Genomic DNA, 18,301 nt, shown 5'->3' with positions numbered 1-18,301 from the left:
AAGTATATGATTACCTCAATACATGCAGAAAAAAATTTGACAAAATCCAACATCCATTCCTGATTTAAAAAACAAAAAACCAACTTTCATCAAACTTGGAATAGAAGGGATTGTTCTCAACATGATAAAGGACATCTACAAAAACCTACAGGTAATATCATACTCAGTGGTAAAAAGCTGAATGCTTTACCCCTAAGATCAGAACTTGGCAAGGATGTCTGATCTCACCGCTTCTATTCAACATTGTAATGGAGGTTCTAGCTAAGGCAGTTGGCAAGAAAATGAAATAAAAGGAATCTATATTGGAAAGGAAGAAGTAAAAACTCTCGTTATTCACAGATTACATGATCTTCAATGTAGAAAATCTGATGGAATTGATCAAAAAAACTATTAGAATAAGTGAATTTAGCAAGGTTGCAGGATACAAGATCAATATACAAAAATCAATTGCATTTCTATATACTTGCAATGAACAATTGGAAATTGAAATTTTTTTAAATATTTACCACAGCATCAGAAAATACAAAATACTTAGGGATAAATGTGACAAAAGATGTGAAGAATCTGTACATTGAAAACAAAATATCGCTGAGAGAAATTAAAGAAGACCTAAATAAATCAAGAAATATACTTGTTCATATGTCAGAAGACTCAATATTGTTAGGATGTCAATTATCCTCAAATCTATAGATTCAGTGCAATCCCAATCAAAATCCCAGCAAGACTTTTTGTAAACATGGAATCATACGGAAATGCAAAGGATTTAGAATAATCAAAACAACTCTGAAAAGAAAAAGTTGGAGAATTAACGCTATCTGATTTCAAGAATTATTATAAACCTACAGAATTCAAAACATTATAGTATTGGTATAAAGATAGACGAATAGATCAATGGAACAATATATACTCTGGAAATAAACCCATACACATACAGATAACTGATTTTTTTTTTACACAGGCACACAAGGCAATGCAGTGGAGAAAGGATAGCCTTTTCAACAAATAGTACTTACTTGGAACAAGATATCTATATCCAAAAAAAAAAAAAGGACTTTGATCCTTACCTCACAGCATATACAAAAACTAAATAAAAATGGATCATAAATCTACACGCAAAATCTAAAACTATAAAATTTATAAAAGATTGGAGGAAAAGCTTTGTGACCTTGGACTAAGCAAAGACTTTTGAGATATGACACCAAAAACACCATCCCTAAAAAACCAAACTGATAAATTGGACTTCATCAAAATTAAAAACTTCTGTGCTTCAAAAGACATGGTTAGGTGAATGAAAAGTCACAGACTGGGAGAAAATATTTGCAACACATATATCTGACAAGGGACTTGTTTCCAGTATATATAAAGAACTGTCAAAACTCAACAATAAGCACATAACCCAATTTTTAAAAACCAGGCAAAATATTTTCTTTTTCTTTCTTTTTTTCTTTTTTGAGGAAGATTAGCCCTGAGCTAACTACTGCCAGTCCTCCTCTTTTTTTGCTGAGGAGCCTGACCCTGAGCTAACATGCATGCCCATCTTCCTCTACTTTATATGTGGGACGCCTACCACAGCATGGTGTGCCAAGTGGTGCCATGTCCGCACCTGGGATCTCAACCAGTGAACCCCGGGCTGCTGAGAAGCGGAACTGTGCACTTAACTGCTGCGCCACCGGGCCGGCCCTGCAAAATATTTTCACCAAAAAAAATATGCAAATAGCAAACAAGCACATGATAAGATCTTAACCTCATTAGTAATTAGGGAAATGTAAACTAAAATCACAATGAAATACCAATACACATCTATTAGAATTGTAAAAATCAAAAAGACTAACAATACCAAGTGTTGTCAAGGATGTAGAGGAACTGGAACTCTCATACATTGCTGGTGGGAATGTGAAATGGTGCAACCACTTTGAAAAACAAATTGGTTGAATTTATACCTACCATATGATCCTGTGATTCTATTCCTAGACATTTACCCCAAAGAAAAGGAAATATATGTCCATACAAAGATTTGTACACTACACTAATGTTCATAGCAGCTTTATTTGTAATAGCCCCAAACTGGAAACAACCCAAACGTTCATCGACAGATGACTGGATAAACAAATTGTGGTAGATCCATAAAATGGAATACTACTCAGCAATAAAATGGAATGGCCTATTGATATATGCAACATGGATGAATCTCAATTAGGCTGAGTAAAATAAGCCAGACCAAAAAAATGTACACAACGTATAATTGCATTTATATACAACTATAGAAAATTCAAACTAATATATAGTGACAGAAAGCAGACCTGTGGTTGCTTGGGAATAGAGGGATGGGGAAGGGTGTGGAGAGGCAAGAGGGAGGGACTTCATGGGGTGTGAAGAAACTTGTGGGAGTGGTGGATATGTTCATTCTCTTGATTTTGGTGATGGTTTTACAGGTTTAAACATGTCAAAACTTATGAAATTGTACATTTTAAATATGTGCAGTTTATTATATATCAGTTATACTACAATTAAGCTGATTTTTAAACTTGTAGGAGAAAAATATAGGATACTGTTTTTAGGACCTGAATGTAGTTTGGATTTTGAAATTGACATAAAACACAAACTATGGGAAAAAAAGTCATTTAAAAAGAATCCTCCTTTTCTTCAAAAGATACCATAAACAACGTGAAAGGTAAGTTACAATTTGGAAAGGATGTATTACTAATAAAAGATTAATGTTAAATTTATGTAAAGAATTTCTACAAACCAGTAAGAAAAAGACAAACAACCTAATAGAAAAATGCGCGAAGGAAATGAGAAGGTACCTCAAGGAGAGAAGACACAAATGGCTTAAAAACTATGAAAAGATGCTGAATGTCGCTAATAAGAGAAGTGCATACATCTCACAATGAACTACCATTTCCTATCCATGCATTTGGCAAAAATTTAAAAAGCAGACACTACCAAGCATTGGTGAGGACATGGAGCAAGTGGAACTCCTAGACATTGCTAGTGAGAGTATAAAAAGATGCAATCCTTTTGGAAATGGAGACATATCTGCCAATGTTGGATATAAATATTCATACCCTATGACCCCTCAGTCCCACTCTGAGGGCTTACCCCAGAGAAACCCTGCATGTGTCCATAAGGAGACCTGTGTATGAATGTTCATAGCAACATCATTTGTGGTAGCAAAAACTGGAAGCCCTTTCCTTGATGCTCTTCCCCCAGATAGCTACATGGCTGGCTTCCTCCCTGCCTCGGGTCTTTGCTCAAATGCTGCCTTCTCAGTGAGGCCTTCTGATCCTCCACCTTAAAATTGCAACCAACCCCTCCAGCATTCCCTGCCCCCTTTCCCTACTTGGCTTTTAGCAGTTATCCTCATCTGACATGTCCGATATTCTACATATTTTTATATTGTGTATTCTCCTCTAGAACATAAGCTCCATGAGGGCAGTGGTTTTGAAATTTTTATTCACTACTTTATTCCTATTTCCTTGATAGTAGGTGCTTTAATGAGTATTTATTGAATGAACCTAAGTGGTCATCAAAAGTAGACATGATAAACAAATTGTGGTATACTCATTCACAATTTTGGAAACTGGACAGCAGTGAAAATAAATGAAACAGAGCTTCATGTATCAAAAAGGATAAATCTTGCAATGACAAATACACGGAGCAAAAAATGCAAGTTGCAGATAAAATCTTACCATATAATAGCATTTATATGAATGCAAAATGTGCAAGACATTTGTGGTGCTCTGGAATACACACATGTCAAGCTTCAGGAAATACATGGAGTGATCCACATTTCATTTAGGATAGTGGCTGCCTCTGGAGGAAGGGGGTGCTTCTACTGGAGAGGGGAACACAGGGGTTTCAACTGCATGGGTAATGCTCTATTTTTTTTCAGCTTAGTGCATTCATAGGGTTTCACTGAATTTCTTACAACTTTATTATGTTTTACATGTTTTTCTTAAAAGAAAAACGGGCAGACTGCTAACATTAAATTCCAGGGACATGAGAAATTGCAGGCTGAATGCTGAGCTGGTGGCAGAGGTACCAGAAGGAGCTGTGGCAGGGGGAGCTTCTGCATGGCCACCAGCAGTGGAGAAGCATGTTGACTTCCATGTGGGGGACCCAGAACCCCATAAGGTGTTGAAGTTAATAACTCCTGGGCTTTTTGCTGGCAAAGAAGAGTTTAATCCTAGGATTTGAGAGCATATGGTAACTTCCAGTCTAGCTCACTTGTGCTAGTTTACTATTGGTGACCCTACAACCCAGCTCATAAAAGGCCTAACTTGTTCCAAGTAATGTGCCCTAGACTCCCCTCCCTTTACCTTCCATTCTCATGACCTAGAATGAGGAAATGGAACCAGCTGGAGACCTTCACATGTCAAGAGGTGACCGCTCTTTGGGCGTCTCTCAGAGGAGGGGCACGTCCTGGGAGAACCTAGATTTTCCTACTGTTTCTGGCTCCTCCCACTCAGAATCTCAGTGGAACCTCAGACACAGCTCAGAGTCCCATAATAGGGGCATCCAAGATGGCTGTGCAGCCCAGCCTTTGCCATCTCATAGCACAAGACAGGATATGGTACACCCAGAACACTGGGGTAACTGGAGTGGTAGAAGGCTTGGGTCAGAGGGCAGCAGTGTCTTCACACACCTGTAACCCACTGCCCACCTGACAAGGCCCTTGGTGAACAGCTCCATTCAGTGACCTTCTCTATGCCCTGCCTCCTTGTGGGTATTACAGGCTGGACTGCAGCCCATGATGCAAAACTTTGAACCTACTACCTGTTGGCTCTACCTTTAAAATACTAACGTGTCTGAAATCTGACCACTGATCACCACCACTCTGATCCAAGCTGCCATCATCTGCCACCTTGATTACTGCATTGGTTCCTCGGATCACTCTGCTCCTTCCCTCGCCCTCTTCGTCTAGTCTCCACAGAGGCCACAGCCCATCACTGCTCTGCTCAGAACCATGCCATGGCTCCCCCTTTCACTCAAAGCCAGAGACATCACGATGTCCCTAAGGCTCTCTGCAAATCCGGCCCCTCACTGCCTCTGACCATAGTGCTGTTCCAACTAAGGGCTCGAAACAGGTGGACAAACAGGCAAGGCGAGTAAGCAGCAAGGAGGGAGAGGCAGGGGAACCAGGAAGCTCTGGGCGAGGGTCACTCTAACACAGGTGAGGAGGCTCCGTGCGGGCTTAATGGGCTCTGCCGCAGGAGACTCCAGGGTCAGCTAGGGCTGGGCCGGGGGTCGTCGCCCAGGGGTGCTCCTGTGGGCGAGGGGCCTTTCGTCTCCCCGTCCGTGCTCTCGAATAGTGGCTTTGAACGGCAGCTGCCCAGGTTTCGTTAGCCTGTTCCCGCCCTATTCCTCAGCGCCGCTCAGGAATTGCTGACTTGACTGGGACAAAACCCCACAAAATAGGTCGACGAGAACTCACGCTCCCAGAAGGCTTCACCGCCTGAAAAGAGATCTGAGCAAGCCCTGATGTTCTCGGCAGGGCTGAGGGGAGGGCTTCACAGGCGAGGGGAGGCTCAAGATTAGCTTCTTCATCTGGAAAAGGGTATCATTAACAGCCACTTCCTCACAGACTTGTCACTATTGAATAGAACGATCCCTCGAAGGCGCTCAGACTTCACCAAGCTCCTGTCGCGCAGTGCAGCCACCGTGAGCCGCCATTTCGCGGGCGGGCAAACCGAGGCTCGCAGCGCCGCGAGTCACCCAGGCCCTCTACTTGGACAGCGGCGGCGGGAGAGGGCAGCCTGAGCCCGGACAGTACCGCAGCCCACGGGAGTCCCTGGTGCCGCGGGGGCGGGACTCGAGGAGGAGCAGCTCTGCCCACTGCCATGGTGGCACTTCCAAAGTCGGATCGCGCCGCCTGGAACTACAACTCCCAGCAGCCCGCGCGGCACGTCCTGGTCGACGCCGGGGGAGCGGCCGCCATTGTCCGCGGCGGAGGTGAGGCGGTCGCCGGGGTGGTGGGGCGGCTGCCGCCCGGAGGGCCCTAGGGTCGGGAGGAGACGCTGGGAGAGGCGGCGTCTGCCTTTGGTGCCGGCGCGGCGCCTGGGCCGGTCGAGCGCCTGCCCTCTCCGTGCCGGCTTCGCGCCCCCGTTTCCCTCAGCCCTCCGACCCCCGCCTCCCGCCTCCCGCCCGGCCTCGCGGCCGCGCTGGGTTGCCTGGGCGGCCCCGGGGAGCCCCGCACGCCCGGCCTGGGGTCGGGTCGCGGCCGCCGGCCCAGCGCGTCTTTGTCTCTCAGGCCGCGCGGGGCTCCCAGGCGCACCGCAGGGCCGAGCCTCGGCGCAGAACAAAAGCCCCGGCGCGTGCCGAGTGGCCTGCGGAGAGCGGGGCCGGGAGCCGCGGGCAGGTAAGGCCTGCGCGCTGGGCGCCGCGTCCGCCCCGGGGGCCGGGCGGGCTGGCTGTAGGCCCTGGTGGCGGCCACCGGCTCCCAGTCCCCGGCGGCGTTTCCGTCCGAGCCCGTCGCGTGAGCGCCGGAGGGCGTCCGGCGAGGGCTGGGAACGGCCCCGGTTCTCTGCAGACGCGCAGTGGCGGCAGGACAGGGCCCAGCGGAGACGTCGGTGCGGAATACGGCCTGCCTGCTTCGGGTTGGGCGCAGGCCCGGCGCCCCGGAGGCCTGGCGGGCGTCCCAGAGCTTCGTACACGCTCCCGGAACCCGAGAGCCTGCCGGTGGGCGCGGGGCCCCTCGGGGAGGGCGCGGGCCGGCCCGGGGACCGGGGAGGCGGGGTGTGGGCCCCACACCCGGCGGAGACGGGCAGGCGTGGGCCTGGTAGGTCTTGCAGTTGGGTTTTTTCTTTTTAGGTAAAATTTACATAACAAATTAGCGCGCAGTCCAGTCGTTTCCTTATGTGTTGAGGAAGTTGTGCGATCGTCATCACTGATTCCAAAACATTTTCATCGTCCCCCCGAAGAAACCCCTGCGCCTACTAAGCAGCCCTTCCCCATTCCTCACTCCCCCTGCTCTAGGCAACCGCTTACCTGTGAGGGTTGCAGGCAGATTTTAGGATAGTTGTTGCCAAATCAACCGAACAGTTACCTCGACGTTGTGACTCGCTGTGGGGACCCTTTGGCAATTTCCGCCCCCTCGTCCGGGATAGTGCTCTTGGCTTTGCTTATTCAGGTCGCCACTTCTCTCCAGGAGGTCTGTTGTGTTTTTGACACGTAAAATCTGCTTTCTTACAACGCTCCCCAGGAGTCTCTTGATGCTTCCGTGGATGGGTCCTCTTCTTTGTTCCTGCAGGATCTTCTGTGAGAAGGACCACTTTTCTCTTTTTCACCTCCGTCACTAGGTTGTATTGCAGTTGCTCTCTGCGCATCACCGAATTCATTGTTGCTGGGCAGGTGCCTGTTTGGTTAATCCTGTGGGATGGCGGCCATCAACCCGTGGGCCTCCTGGGGTGAGTCCAAATCCGGTTTCTTCTGGGCCTTCCCAGCAGTGACTTGCTGAAGCCAGGGGTTAGAGTTGGGGAGGGGGTGAGGGCCTTTGAGGATTGGAGGGGGGTCTGTCTTGGTACAGAATTAGACCTAAGATTAAAAAAAAGAAAAATTATTTGGTTGTTGGTGAAAGGGTAAACTTAGTGTAAAAGACAATGTAACTTTTGTTTATTTTCAGTCATCTCCTAAGATGTCTCACTAGTTCTAAGAGATTTTCTGGTGACTTGTGGGATTCTTTAGAAGACTGTTATACATGCAATCAGAATTTCTATACCACTCTTATATTTTTAATTTTATTGTTGTTTTTCACTTATATAGCATTGATTTGTAATTAAAAAGCAATGTGAAATTGTAGTGTGATGTCAGTGGTGTGTTCTCCCTTTAAATGAAGTTTCATGTGTCCATCACTAAAGACATGGATGTTATCTTTCTAATAATATTTTGTAAAAGTTAGGTAACGTTAAACACTTTATCAGATACCTTTTCAGCCACGTAAGGGGTTCTGTTCTTGTTCTGTGGTTATATTATATCTTTAAATTGCCTGACAGTGACCTACCTGTGCATTTCTGGTATAAACCTAGCTTATTACGTTGGGATTTTTCACATGCCTTTGGGCTCTGTTTCTGCCTAGTAGTGAGAGAGAGCTCCTCTTCCATTTTGTTGCCTTTAGTTGCCAGAATTGGTGTTACAGTGCCTCTTTTCCTTGTCCTGACCTGATCTTCTGGTGCAGGTGTCCTTACAGATGAGTCCTGGGGGATGGCAGCTGTCGACCCATGGGTGTCCTGGGGTGAGTCAAGAGCCTGTGTCCCCATTGGCCACATTGGCTGCCATGTCGTGGCCTCTCCCAGCAGTGATCTGCCATTGCCATGGATCAGAGCCAGGGAACCAGGTGGGTTTTTAGGGCAGGGGGGTTCTGGTCCACCTCTGTCTCTGTGCAGAGCTGGAACAAGGAGGGATCAGAACACTCCTCTGGGGGATAAAATGATGTGACATCTCTAGGACAGAGTGTATGAGAATGAATGTGTGGCCACTTAGGATTCAGGCCCAGAAAGGCCGAACAGACACTGCTTCTCAGAGATGGTACCTCAGAGTGAAGGAGGATAGTGCAGGGTTCTCATGTTTAGGCACATTCCTTATCTTCTCAGAGCCTCATTTCCTTCATCAATAACATAAGGTGGTAGGTCTCTTCCTTTGCCCAAGGCGGAGGGCCAGGGTCTGGTTCTCCCTAAACCCCGCAGAAGGAAGGACTTATGTAGTCACGCTTATAGCGGGGAGAGCTACCTCTGTGACTTCACTTTCTTCCCCCAGCTCTGTGCCCTCAAGACACTGCGTGGCGTGTGGAGGAAACTCCCGAGGAAGGGAGGAAGGCTACCGGGCTCCTGACTGCCCAGGTCCAGGTGAGATGGGCTTCTCCTTTTTCCTGGATGGCTGCCCTATTCCCTAAGATGTCCAGATTGTCCCTGACCATCCCAGTCCATGTGATTTCTCAGTTTATATCAGCTAGAGTTTGGGTAGAGAAAGAATCAACCAGAAGTTTGTCACTTTCTGAGTGCAGACAGGGAGAATTCAGTTTTCCATGTCTCAGAGCCTCACTATCCACCAGCCTGTTCCCAGTCCTAACCCGGGCCGTTCTGTGTGGGTTGTCTTGGTGGATGAGGGACAACCCCCTTGGCTGGAGCCCCCTCTTCTTTCTTCTTCCCGCCTTCCCTCACATACTCAGTGCCTGATTCAGCTTCATGCTGTCTTGTGAGCTCTGTGCTTGTCAAGAGGGGAACAAGGACAAATCCGAGCCCTTGCCCTGAGGAGCTCCCAGGGTGGTTCACTCAGCTACTGAGGCCTCATGGCCTGTGTGGTGCAGCACATGTAGTTTGGGACACAAGAAGCTTGAGACACTTAGAGAGGCCCCAAGTCCTGGAGGGGTTGAGCCCAGCTGATGCCTTGGGAGGTGGGACAGTCTGCATAGAGGTCAGGGGACACAGAACAGCTGGGGTCCTTTCACTGTGGAAAAGGAGGCTGTCCAGGAGACACGACGCATCTGAGTCAAGAGGTGAAGGAGACACATCAGCCGAATGGGCACGGCCTGGTGAGCAGGGTCTGGCCTCCTATAGCACCAGGGGTGGTGGTGAGGGCACACTGCATGACCAGGGTCTGGGTGAAGACTGACCCCATTTAGGTGTTAGGCTGGAGAGGCCAGGATGAACTGAGCCAGGTCCTGAGTGCCAACTGCAGAGCCAGGGCTCCATCCTGGTGATAATAAGGAGCCTTAAGTGTTGGGAGCAGGAGGTGCCAGGGCCCACAGTGTGGCTGGAAGGGTGCCCCTGGCATGGGTATGGGGAGAAAGGGGGCTGTGGGAAGCAGGCTGGCATTTCAAGCTTCAGTCTGACCAGGGCCTGGGAGCAAGATCTGAGGTACTAGGGAGCCGAAGCAGGAGGACTTTGTGACTGTAGGGGCATGATGGTGGCTCCTGAGAAAAAAGGATAGCAAAGTTGTGTTGGAGAGGTGTCATCTCCACCTCTGCCTCCCTCAGCCATCTCACTCAAGGCAACCACTTCAGAAAAGAAAATTTTTGTAACAGCTTTATTAAAATATTATTCATATACCATAAATCTCAGCTTTTTAAATGGTACAGTTCAGTGGTTTTTACTATGTTCGCAGACTTGGGCAACCATCACCAGTATCTAATTCTAGAACATTTTCGTCACCTCAAAAAGAAACTCTGTCCTCATGAGTAGTCACTCTCCATTCCCCTACCCCTAGCCCCTGGCAACCACTAATCTGCTTTATGTGTTTGCCTATTCTGGATATTTCCTGTAAAGGGAATCATACAATATATGGCCTTTGTGTCTGGCTTCTGTCACTTAGCATGTTTTTGAGGGTCACCTATATTGCAGCATGTATCAGTATTTTATTTATTTTCATGACTCAGGCGGCCATTTTTAACTTCCTGTTTTCTCTTTCTTAGGGTTATATCCATATTTCTACATGAGAGGTTTTTTTCCCTAGTTTATCAAATTTACATTTACTTTATTGACTCCTTGCTATGCAAAACAAAAAAATAGTTTCATTACTGTATTTAGGTCTTTCATTTCTAAGTTAAAGTAATGAGTCAAGCAAATGAGAGATACTTGATATAAAAATATTAATAATGTCTCTACTTAACTTTATGTCTCCCCCCAAATTAAAAAAAAATTAACGAAACCTCCCACAGTTTCAAAGCTGACTGGTGAAGTGTATCGTAAGTATGCTGTCCCCCCATGGCAACGCTACTGTCCCGGGAGGCAGAAGGGCCTGCACCCGGATGATGCAGGGTGGTGGTTGTCTGGCATCAGAACTTGGGGGACTGTGGTGTTCGCTGCTGTTAATAATGTGCGCTCATTTTTACATCCTGTAACAGTCAGCAGTGGAGCTAGGCTAGACTGAAAGATGGGCCCTGAATCAGTCGCTTGGGAACAGAAGTTAGCTGTAATAAAATGCTATGAAGAGGCCCTAATAACCACAGTGCTGCACTCTGCTGTCAATTTAGGGGAGGATTTCTGAGCATTATTAGAGTTAACGCTGAGAAAATAAAACAGATATTTAAAATAACACCACCTTCCAATGTCTGAAGAGTTGTGATTTCTGAGAACGTGCCCCTGGCCCCCTCCCCACACTTTGGATTTTTCCCCATGGGAAATGCAAGATTGAATCATGTGAGTTTTGTATTAAGTGAGGTCTTCAGGAACACAAATAAGAGCCCCATATCCCTCTCTCATTCCCTCTAAATTAAGCATTTACTGAAATAAAGCATTCACCTGGTGAAAACGTGCAGTACTGTCATCCCTTGTTATCTGACTAGTCCATGCTTGGAAACATGTTGGATAGTGAAGTTTCAGCCAGCTGGAGCCTAAATCCCATTATTTTGAGGAATAGGGAAAATAATAATAATGTCCCAGCCCATTTAAAAACCCCAGCCAGCCTCCTCAAATATGGAAATTCTCAACCCCCTTTGTAACAGTCCACCACCGATTTCTGCATGATAAACATTGTGCACATAAAACACCAATAATCTAATGCTCTGCACCATCCTTGGTTGTCTTGAGGATGTACACAGTCTAGTTATATTTTCCTTCTTTGCAAAGAGGTTGCACTAAAATTTAATAATGAAATTCTGAAGATGTCAGAGAAGGTGTCTGAATTTCCCCAGGTTCTATGAACAGGCCAGCTGTCAGAGAATTCAGAAAATGCAGGAGCAGTTGGATGAGATCCTGTCAGGCAAACAGCTGAGCCCCGGCTCAGTAGCCTCTGCATCTTCCCGCAGACCCTCCCATGACTTAAACGTGTGGCCGATGTGTTAGAAGATTCCATAAGAAGTGCCTTAGAATGCCTAGATAAATTCTTATATGTACGTACAAAGTGATATGTGCAAGAGTGTTTACAAGAATTTGGGTGAAACCTCTTTGCAAGATCCTAGCAGATGGTTGTGAAGGCCAGGTTCAGGTAAGGCTTACCCACGGAATGGAAGGGCTCACTCCTCCCTGGGAATGAGGCACTTGTCTGTGCTGCCCCCTCATCTAGAGGGGTCAGGTAACAGTGAAATCTGTGTTTCTCTTCCCAGCCAGGAGGGTCCCTCTTGTCTCCACAGCTGGTGGGACTAGGTGCTCTTCTGTTTCATCTCCAGCCTCGTTTTTGCATTTTCCTGTGCATCCCTGAGGCGTCCCTTAATTGTGGACTCCAACATGGGGGCTATATTCAGCTGAAGGTCTTTTTTCCTTCCTGTTTGGCAGTCCATGGGCCGTTCTAGGTTGATAATGTCTCCTTCGATTCTGGAAATGTTTTTATTTAAAATTTTATTTTGACAAATTCCATAATTACAGAAAAGTATAAAAATTAAGCACAGTCCCCATCACTCTGAGATAACAGTTGTTAATGTTTTGTCGTATTTGTTTTCCTTTTTTTATGTAGTCCCCAATCACAGTCTCTTCCTACCCTTCTTCAGAACAGCCACTCAGGATGTGTACGCAGCTAATCCATTTTCATACTCATAAACTACATAGCCATGCCATAGGTAATAATATTGTTATATATATTTTTAAACAATGCCTTTTCTGTTTGTAGCTTTTCTACAGTTTTCTTTGCACATTTGAGGTCCATCCATATGATAGATACAGGTCAAGTTCATTCCCTTTGCCCCATCAAAGAAGTGTACTTGATTCATCTCTTCTGTGGATAGGCTTGTCAGGCTCTCCTCCCCCCACGATATTTCCTATTTCAACCAAAGGTGTGTGGATGGTCTTGTTTCACTTTGTGCACACATAGAAGTATTTACGCTTATACCTAGAAGCGTAATTTTGCTGAATTTTAGGGTGTGTGTGTTTTCAATATGACTAGCACTGCCATGTGGCTCTAAGGGGCCAAAGCCACTTGTCACTGCTCTGGGAGAAAGCACCCGTTTCCCACATCTTTGCTACCACTTGACCATATCGAGTCTTTTCAATTTGTGCTTACCTCAAGACCAACAAGGTGTAGTGTGTTATTTTAATTTGCGTTTCCTTGATTGCTACTGAGGTTGAATATCTTTTCATGTTGTTATTGGCTATCTGTATTTCCTTCTCTCTCAGTCTCTCCTATCCCTCAATCTCTGTACAAGTCTGGCTTACTGATAGGCATTTTACATACATTCTGGATCCTGATTCTTTGCCACATGTGAATTATCTTCTCCCAGTCTGTAGTTTGTCTTAACTCTGTGGTGTCTTTTCTCAGTCAAGTGTTTTTTGGTATATATTTGTCACACATATCTGTCTTGGTTTGTGGCTAGTGTTTTTGTGTCTTTTTTTAAGAAGTCCTATATTTAAAAAAAAAGTTCCCTCCTGTCTTTCTCCTTTGTATTCTTTTTCTGAGGTCTTCTGTTGGTGGGTGTCCTGATGGACTCCTGTGTCTCTGATCTCACATTCCAGGTCCTTTTCTTGGTAGGGTGTAGGGAGCCCAGCCATCATATTCTCACCCCCACAGAACTCTTTTTGGGCCCTTCTGTTACATGGTAGGCCTCCTGAAGCAATTGCTGCGTCTTCTCTCTCCTTCATAGTCTGAATTCTTTCCTTTTCTCTCAGCCTCTCTTGTATCCTTGTGTCCTATTTTATACCAAGATCTCTCCAAGCTGAGAATTGGAATTACAGCTTATTGAAAGTTGGATGCGGCTGCTGCCTGGATTCTGTGTCCTCTTGGCTGCTGAGTTCAGGCGCTACCTGAGCAGCAGGTATTCCTCAAGTATCCATGGTTCTCTGGCATGTCCATGCTTATCAGGACAGCTGTTGAGGCTGTGTTTGAGAGTCCTGCTTTGCTGCACCTCAACAGGTCTAGTGGTCTTGTTCCCGATTGGCTGGCCTCTCTCCTTGTGTCTGTCTCTGTCTCTCCTGGCCTGGGTGGGCCAGGGTCACCAGGTTGGTTCTGCTTCCAGTTTCCTGGGTATGCAGCTGACTGTCAGACCACGGACTTCTGTCCCCTCTCCCTGTGTTGGGCTGAAGAGGTCTCAACTCCATGTTGCCACTCACCCAGGCAGCCTGAGAACCCACTCGAGTCTGAGAAGGGTCTGGGGAGCTTTGCCTGAGTGTAAGTGCAGGGCTAGTGGTAGTGTTGCCTACAAGGCAGGGTGGCTGGTGGGGAGACGGGCAACTGGCAAAGCTGTCCCAAATACAGACCCTCATTTCAGCTGTTTTCAGCCTGACTCTCACGCCTGCCTTCACTGTTGTGTAAGCTCAGAGCCTCTCCTGGAGTCCTGCTTCCACTGCCGCATCTGCCAGCGTGGGGCTGGGATCTCTGCTCTGATCTTGGTCAGCCACACTTCCATCTGCTCCCCACCTTGCAGCAATTTGTGGAACACCATGTGCCGATGGCCTCTTCACCGGCTGGGATATTTCTTTTACGTTTTTTTTTTTAAAAAGAAACTTTTTTCCTTTTACATTTAGAAGATTTTTTTAAACCCAGAGGTGGAACGTGAATCCTGTGTTAGTTTCCTGTTGCTGCTGTAACAGATTACCACAAACTTAGTGACTTAGAACAGCATGAATTTATTCTCTTGTCCTGGGTGCAGAAGTCTAAAATGGGTCTTTGGGGCTGTGTTCCTTCTGGAGGCTCCAGCGGGGAATTGCTTTCTTGGTTTTTCCAGCTTCTAGAGGTGCCTGCCTTTCTTGGCTCATGGCCCCTCCTCCATCTTCAGAGTGCATCACTCCAGCCTCTGCTTCGGTGGTCACATCTTCTCTGACCCTCCTGCCTCCATCTTTCACTTATAAGGACCCTTGTGATTACACTGAGCTCGCCTGGATAATCCAAGATAATGCTATCTCAACATCCTTAGTCACAGCACTGCAAAGTCCCTTTGGTCGTATTAAGGTAACAGTCACAGGTTCTAGGGATTAGGACATGGACATCTTTGGGGTACCCGTTATTCAGCTGACCGCAGACACCTATATTCACCAGCTTCAGCAACTGTCAGCTTTCATCTTTCTGCCTTTCTTTTCATCTATTCCAATACACAACCTTTTTTTGGAAAACAAGTATTTAAAGCAAATCTCAGATATTGTTTCACCTGTAGACGCTTCTGTGTGTATATCTAAAAGATGCATACCTTCTGGAAGATAACCACAGTATCTTTTTTACACCCAACAAAAATAACAGTAATCCCTTAGCTTTACCTAATACCCAGTCCATGTTCAGTTTTCTCCACTTGTCCCAAAAATGTCTTTTTACAACTGGCTTGTTCAAATCAGTTCGAACCAAGACCACACATTGCATGTGCTTCATGTGCTGAAGAAACTACGTCAGCTGTCTTGGTTTGCCTGGTTTTACCCTTGGGATGTCATTGGATGAGTTCCTCATCCCTTTGTCTCCTGTAAGCTGGTAGTTGGGCTAGAGGCTGAAATAGATTCAGGTTGTGTCTTTGGCAAGAGTACCTCATGGGTGGTTTTGGGTCCTTCCTCCTGTGTTTCAGCAGTGGGCACAGGCTGTCTGGTTGTCCCATTTTCAGATGATACAATGGATTAATGAGTGCAGGTATTGTCAGCCTCCGTCATGAGTTCCCTGTCTTCCTTCCACCAGTGGTTAGCAGTCATTGGTGATCATTGCTGGTGTCTGCTCTTTTATTAGGGTTGCAGAATCACTCTCTAATAATTTCGTTCCTCCTGTGTCTATTAGATGTGGTTCTTCTAGTCCTTTTTAAAAGTGTGTTTGGGGATTCCACTGGGGTCTTGGGAGGAGTGGGAGGTGAGCTCTTGGCTCTGTCCATCAGCTTGACAGCTGCCAGGGTGTAGGTTTGAACCGTGTTGAGTATAGGTGAATTTTGAAGCCATCTAAGTAGATGCCGCCCTCCAGGGAGATTAGGTAGTATGAAATGAGCACAGGTCCAAGGGCATCCTGGGCAGTAAGCACAGCCTCCCAGCTGGGCCCCTGGGCGTGATCACTTTGAAAGTGCATTGAGCTTATGATTTGTGTGCTTTCTGTCCGAATGTTACATTTAAATTAAAAAGTTTGCATTACTCAAAAACATAGCAGCAGCAGCAGCAGCCATTGAGGAAACTGAGGCCTGGGCAGGTCTGTAAGAGGAAAATCTGGAAATTGGCATCAAGTCCAGGGTTGGGGAGGGTTTCACCAAGGCAGCTTGTGATCAGCGGTTTTAAATGCTTTCAGAATAAGGGAATCAGTTCTGATTCCCACTTCTGGAGCAGAATCAGTTCTGTGTTTTAAGCCAGTCGTGTGAAGGTGGAAGGGGAGCGGTTCAGACCGACAGAGTAAAAGTCAGTACACTGAAGACACAGCAGCGAGAGCTGGCCCTGACCAGAGTTGATAAGCTGAGTTTATAAGCCATGACTAGCAGGGACAAAAAGGAAGGCTGTGGGAAAGGCTGCATGTGGGTATAAGAGAAGTGAGGTCACAGGCTGTGAAGGGGTGGGTTGAGGTTCACAGGACTCTCAGAGCGGAAACGCGCTGCACTGCACGCACCTCGGCTCAGCAGGTGTGTGTCTTGGGTGGATTTCGCACTGATATGGAGGTAGACCAGAATGCTCCTTGCCAGATGGTGGCGAGGACTGTAGTGCACAGACAGGCCAAGATGGGGGCCTACACCCCATCAGGGGCTGTAGGGTTTGTAGCACCTTACCTGTGACACACAGCTCACTGCCTTCCACCACCACAAGGGAAGGCAGGCCCCCTCCTCACCCTGGAAATGCCACATACCTGAGGCTCATGCCAATGGCTTACAAGGATTGTAAGGGCTGGATTCATTGAAAAAAATCAGACTTGGGTGATAACTCATCTTCCCCTCTAGCTGTGCAGTGAGTATTCCTGGTTGTATTTTTCCTAAAAACATAGCTTGAACTTTCTAAAACTCAAATGCTTTTGACGGCAACTGTAACTGATTCTCCTTGGCCTGGGCTGCTCTGCTAAATCCTGTCTGACTCTTAGCTCCAGTCTTTGGGATGGAGATGATCTGGGAATGGAAACGTCCCTGCTGTGGCCAGGAAGACAGCCTGTGAATGTTCACATCACTCTTCAGGTCCCAGCTCCACATGCTGAGCAAAGGTTCCAACCCCAAGGTCTCTGGTGTGTGACCAGTGCTTACCATCTGTGTCCATCCTGGTCCTGGCCTTATTAAGTGTCTGTATCTCCAGAGAAAAAGGGGGCATTGCCCTGGTGGGACTCGTGTCCACACTAGCCAGTGTTACTAGAGTTGGGCAGACATCTCAGGAGAGACCTGCTCATCTTTGTTGTGGTTACTGTGGGCCCAGGTATCTAATTCCCTAAGACTGTATTCCCAAATGCAGGGCCCTGGGTGGCTCCCAGTGAGACCTGACCAACATCAGTCAGAATATTGAACATACCCAGTTCCTCTATGTCCTGTCTCCTCCCAGGGATGTCACCCTCACTCCATCCCCAGAAAACATTGCAGGGGGTGGCCCCAGGCTGAGGAGGAACATGTGTGCTCTTTTAGGAACCAGTGACCTTCAAGGACGTGGCTGTGGACTTCACCCAAGAAGAGTGGGGGCAGCTGGACCCTGTTCAGAGGACCCTGTACCGGGACGTGATGCTGGAGACCTATGGGCACCTGCTCTCTGTGGGTAAGGCGGGTGCTGCCCAAGTAAATGGAGCTATTCCCATTGCAGTACTGTCTGCTACTCCGTGTTAAAGCTCATGGGGGCCTCAGGAGGGCTGAGATGATCTTGAGCCCTGAGGTTCAAGGATGAAATTCCTCATGCTTATGAGGCATGAAGTGGGAGGAACCGTACTTATACTGCCCAAGGGAGAAGTCAGAGAGGAACAGGCAATGGAAGCTCACAAGCCCACGTTTTTCCTTTGCATGCAGGGAATCAGATCCCCAAGCCTGAGGTCATCTCCCTGTTGGAGCAAGGAGAAGAGCCATGGTCAGTGGAGCAAGCATATCCTCAAAGCACTTGTCCAGGTGAGAGCAGGCTCCAGGAGGGAGTGAGGAACTTTCCCCCCAGCCCTCCTTGTTTGAGAAATGGGCTGAGGCCAGGAGGAGTTACCCTCCTCAGGGACCTTCACAATTTCCTCTAAGAGCTTTATCCCTTGTATGACTCTTTTGCTGCTCTTGATCTAGAGCAAAGATGCCCATCCTATTAACAAGGTAACAGTTTTTGTATGCTACACTTTCGCTCCTCACTATCCACTCTCCTGATGCCTCTCATATTCTCTGCTGTCCCCTTCTCTAAGATGACTTCTTGTTCACTTACCTGCTTTTTAATTATTCCTTAATTCCTTTATTGCCAAATTTGTAGCCTGTAGCCACAGATTCTTTTAAAAAATAGGTTTTTTATATAGGTAATATATTCGCATGTTCAGAAAACTCAAAGTTACATAAAATGTGTAAGCT

At 46.8% G+C, this 18,301-nt stretch overlaps 1 protein-coding gene across 14 annotated transcripts in view; it reads left to right on the top strand.

Moving 5' to 3' along the window:
* Positions 1-1,426: 1,426 nt before the first annotated feature.
* Positions 1,427-18,301, top strand: part of ZNF606 (zinc finger protein 606) — a 30,571-nt gene continuing 13,696 nt past the window's right edge. The window contains exons 1-8 of one of the 14 annotated variants that reach the window (XR_011522487.1): positions 1,427-5,952; positions 6,251-6,358; positions 6,530-6,678; positions 7,299-7,406; positions 8,174-8,332; positions 8,752-8,840; positions 17,402-17,528; positions 17,774-17,869. Coding sequence is in view for 13 of the 14 variants with exons in the window: in XM_070558806.1 (XP_070414907.1) it covers positions 5,841-5,952; positions 6,251-6,358; positions 6,530-6,678; positions 7,299-7,406; positions 8,174-8,332; positions 8,752-8,826 (711 nt within the window). In the remaining variant the exon portion in view is untranslated. Of the gene's footprint in view, positions 6,359-6,529; positions 6,679-7,298; positions 7,407-8,173; positions 8,333-8,751; positions 8,841-9,452; positions 11,031-17,401; positions 17,529-17,773; positions 17,870-18,301 lie in introns of those variants that run through there. The other 13 variants (XM_070558804.1, XM_070558799.1, XM_070558806.1 and 10 more) reach the window with 13 other exon arrangements.

Source organism: Equus przewalskii, chromosome 9, assembly GCF_037783145.1.
Source record: "Equus przewalskii isolate Varuska chromosome 9, EquPr2, whole genome shotgun sequence".
Classification (NCBI taxonomy): domain Eukaryota; kingdom Metazoa; phylum Chordata; class Mammalia; order Perissodactyla; family Equidae; genus Equus; species Equus przewalskii.
Note: the sequence above shows the minus strand (reverse complement) of the source record. Positions and strands in the feature narration are given on the sequence as shown.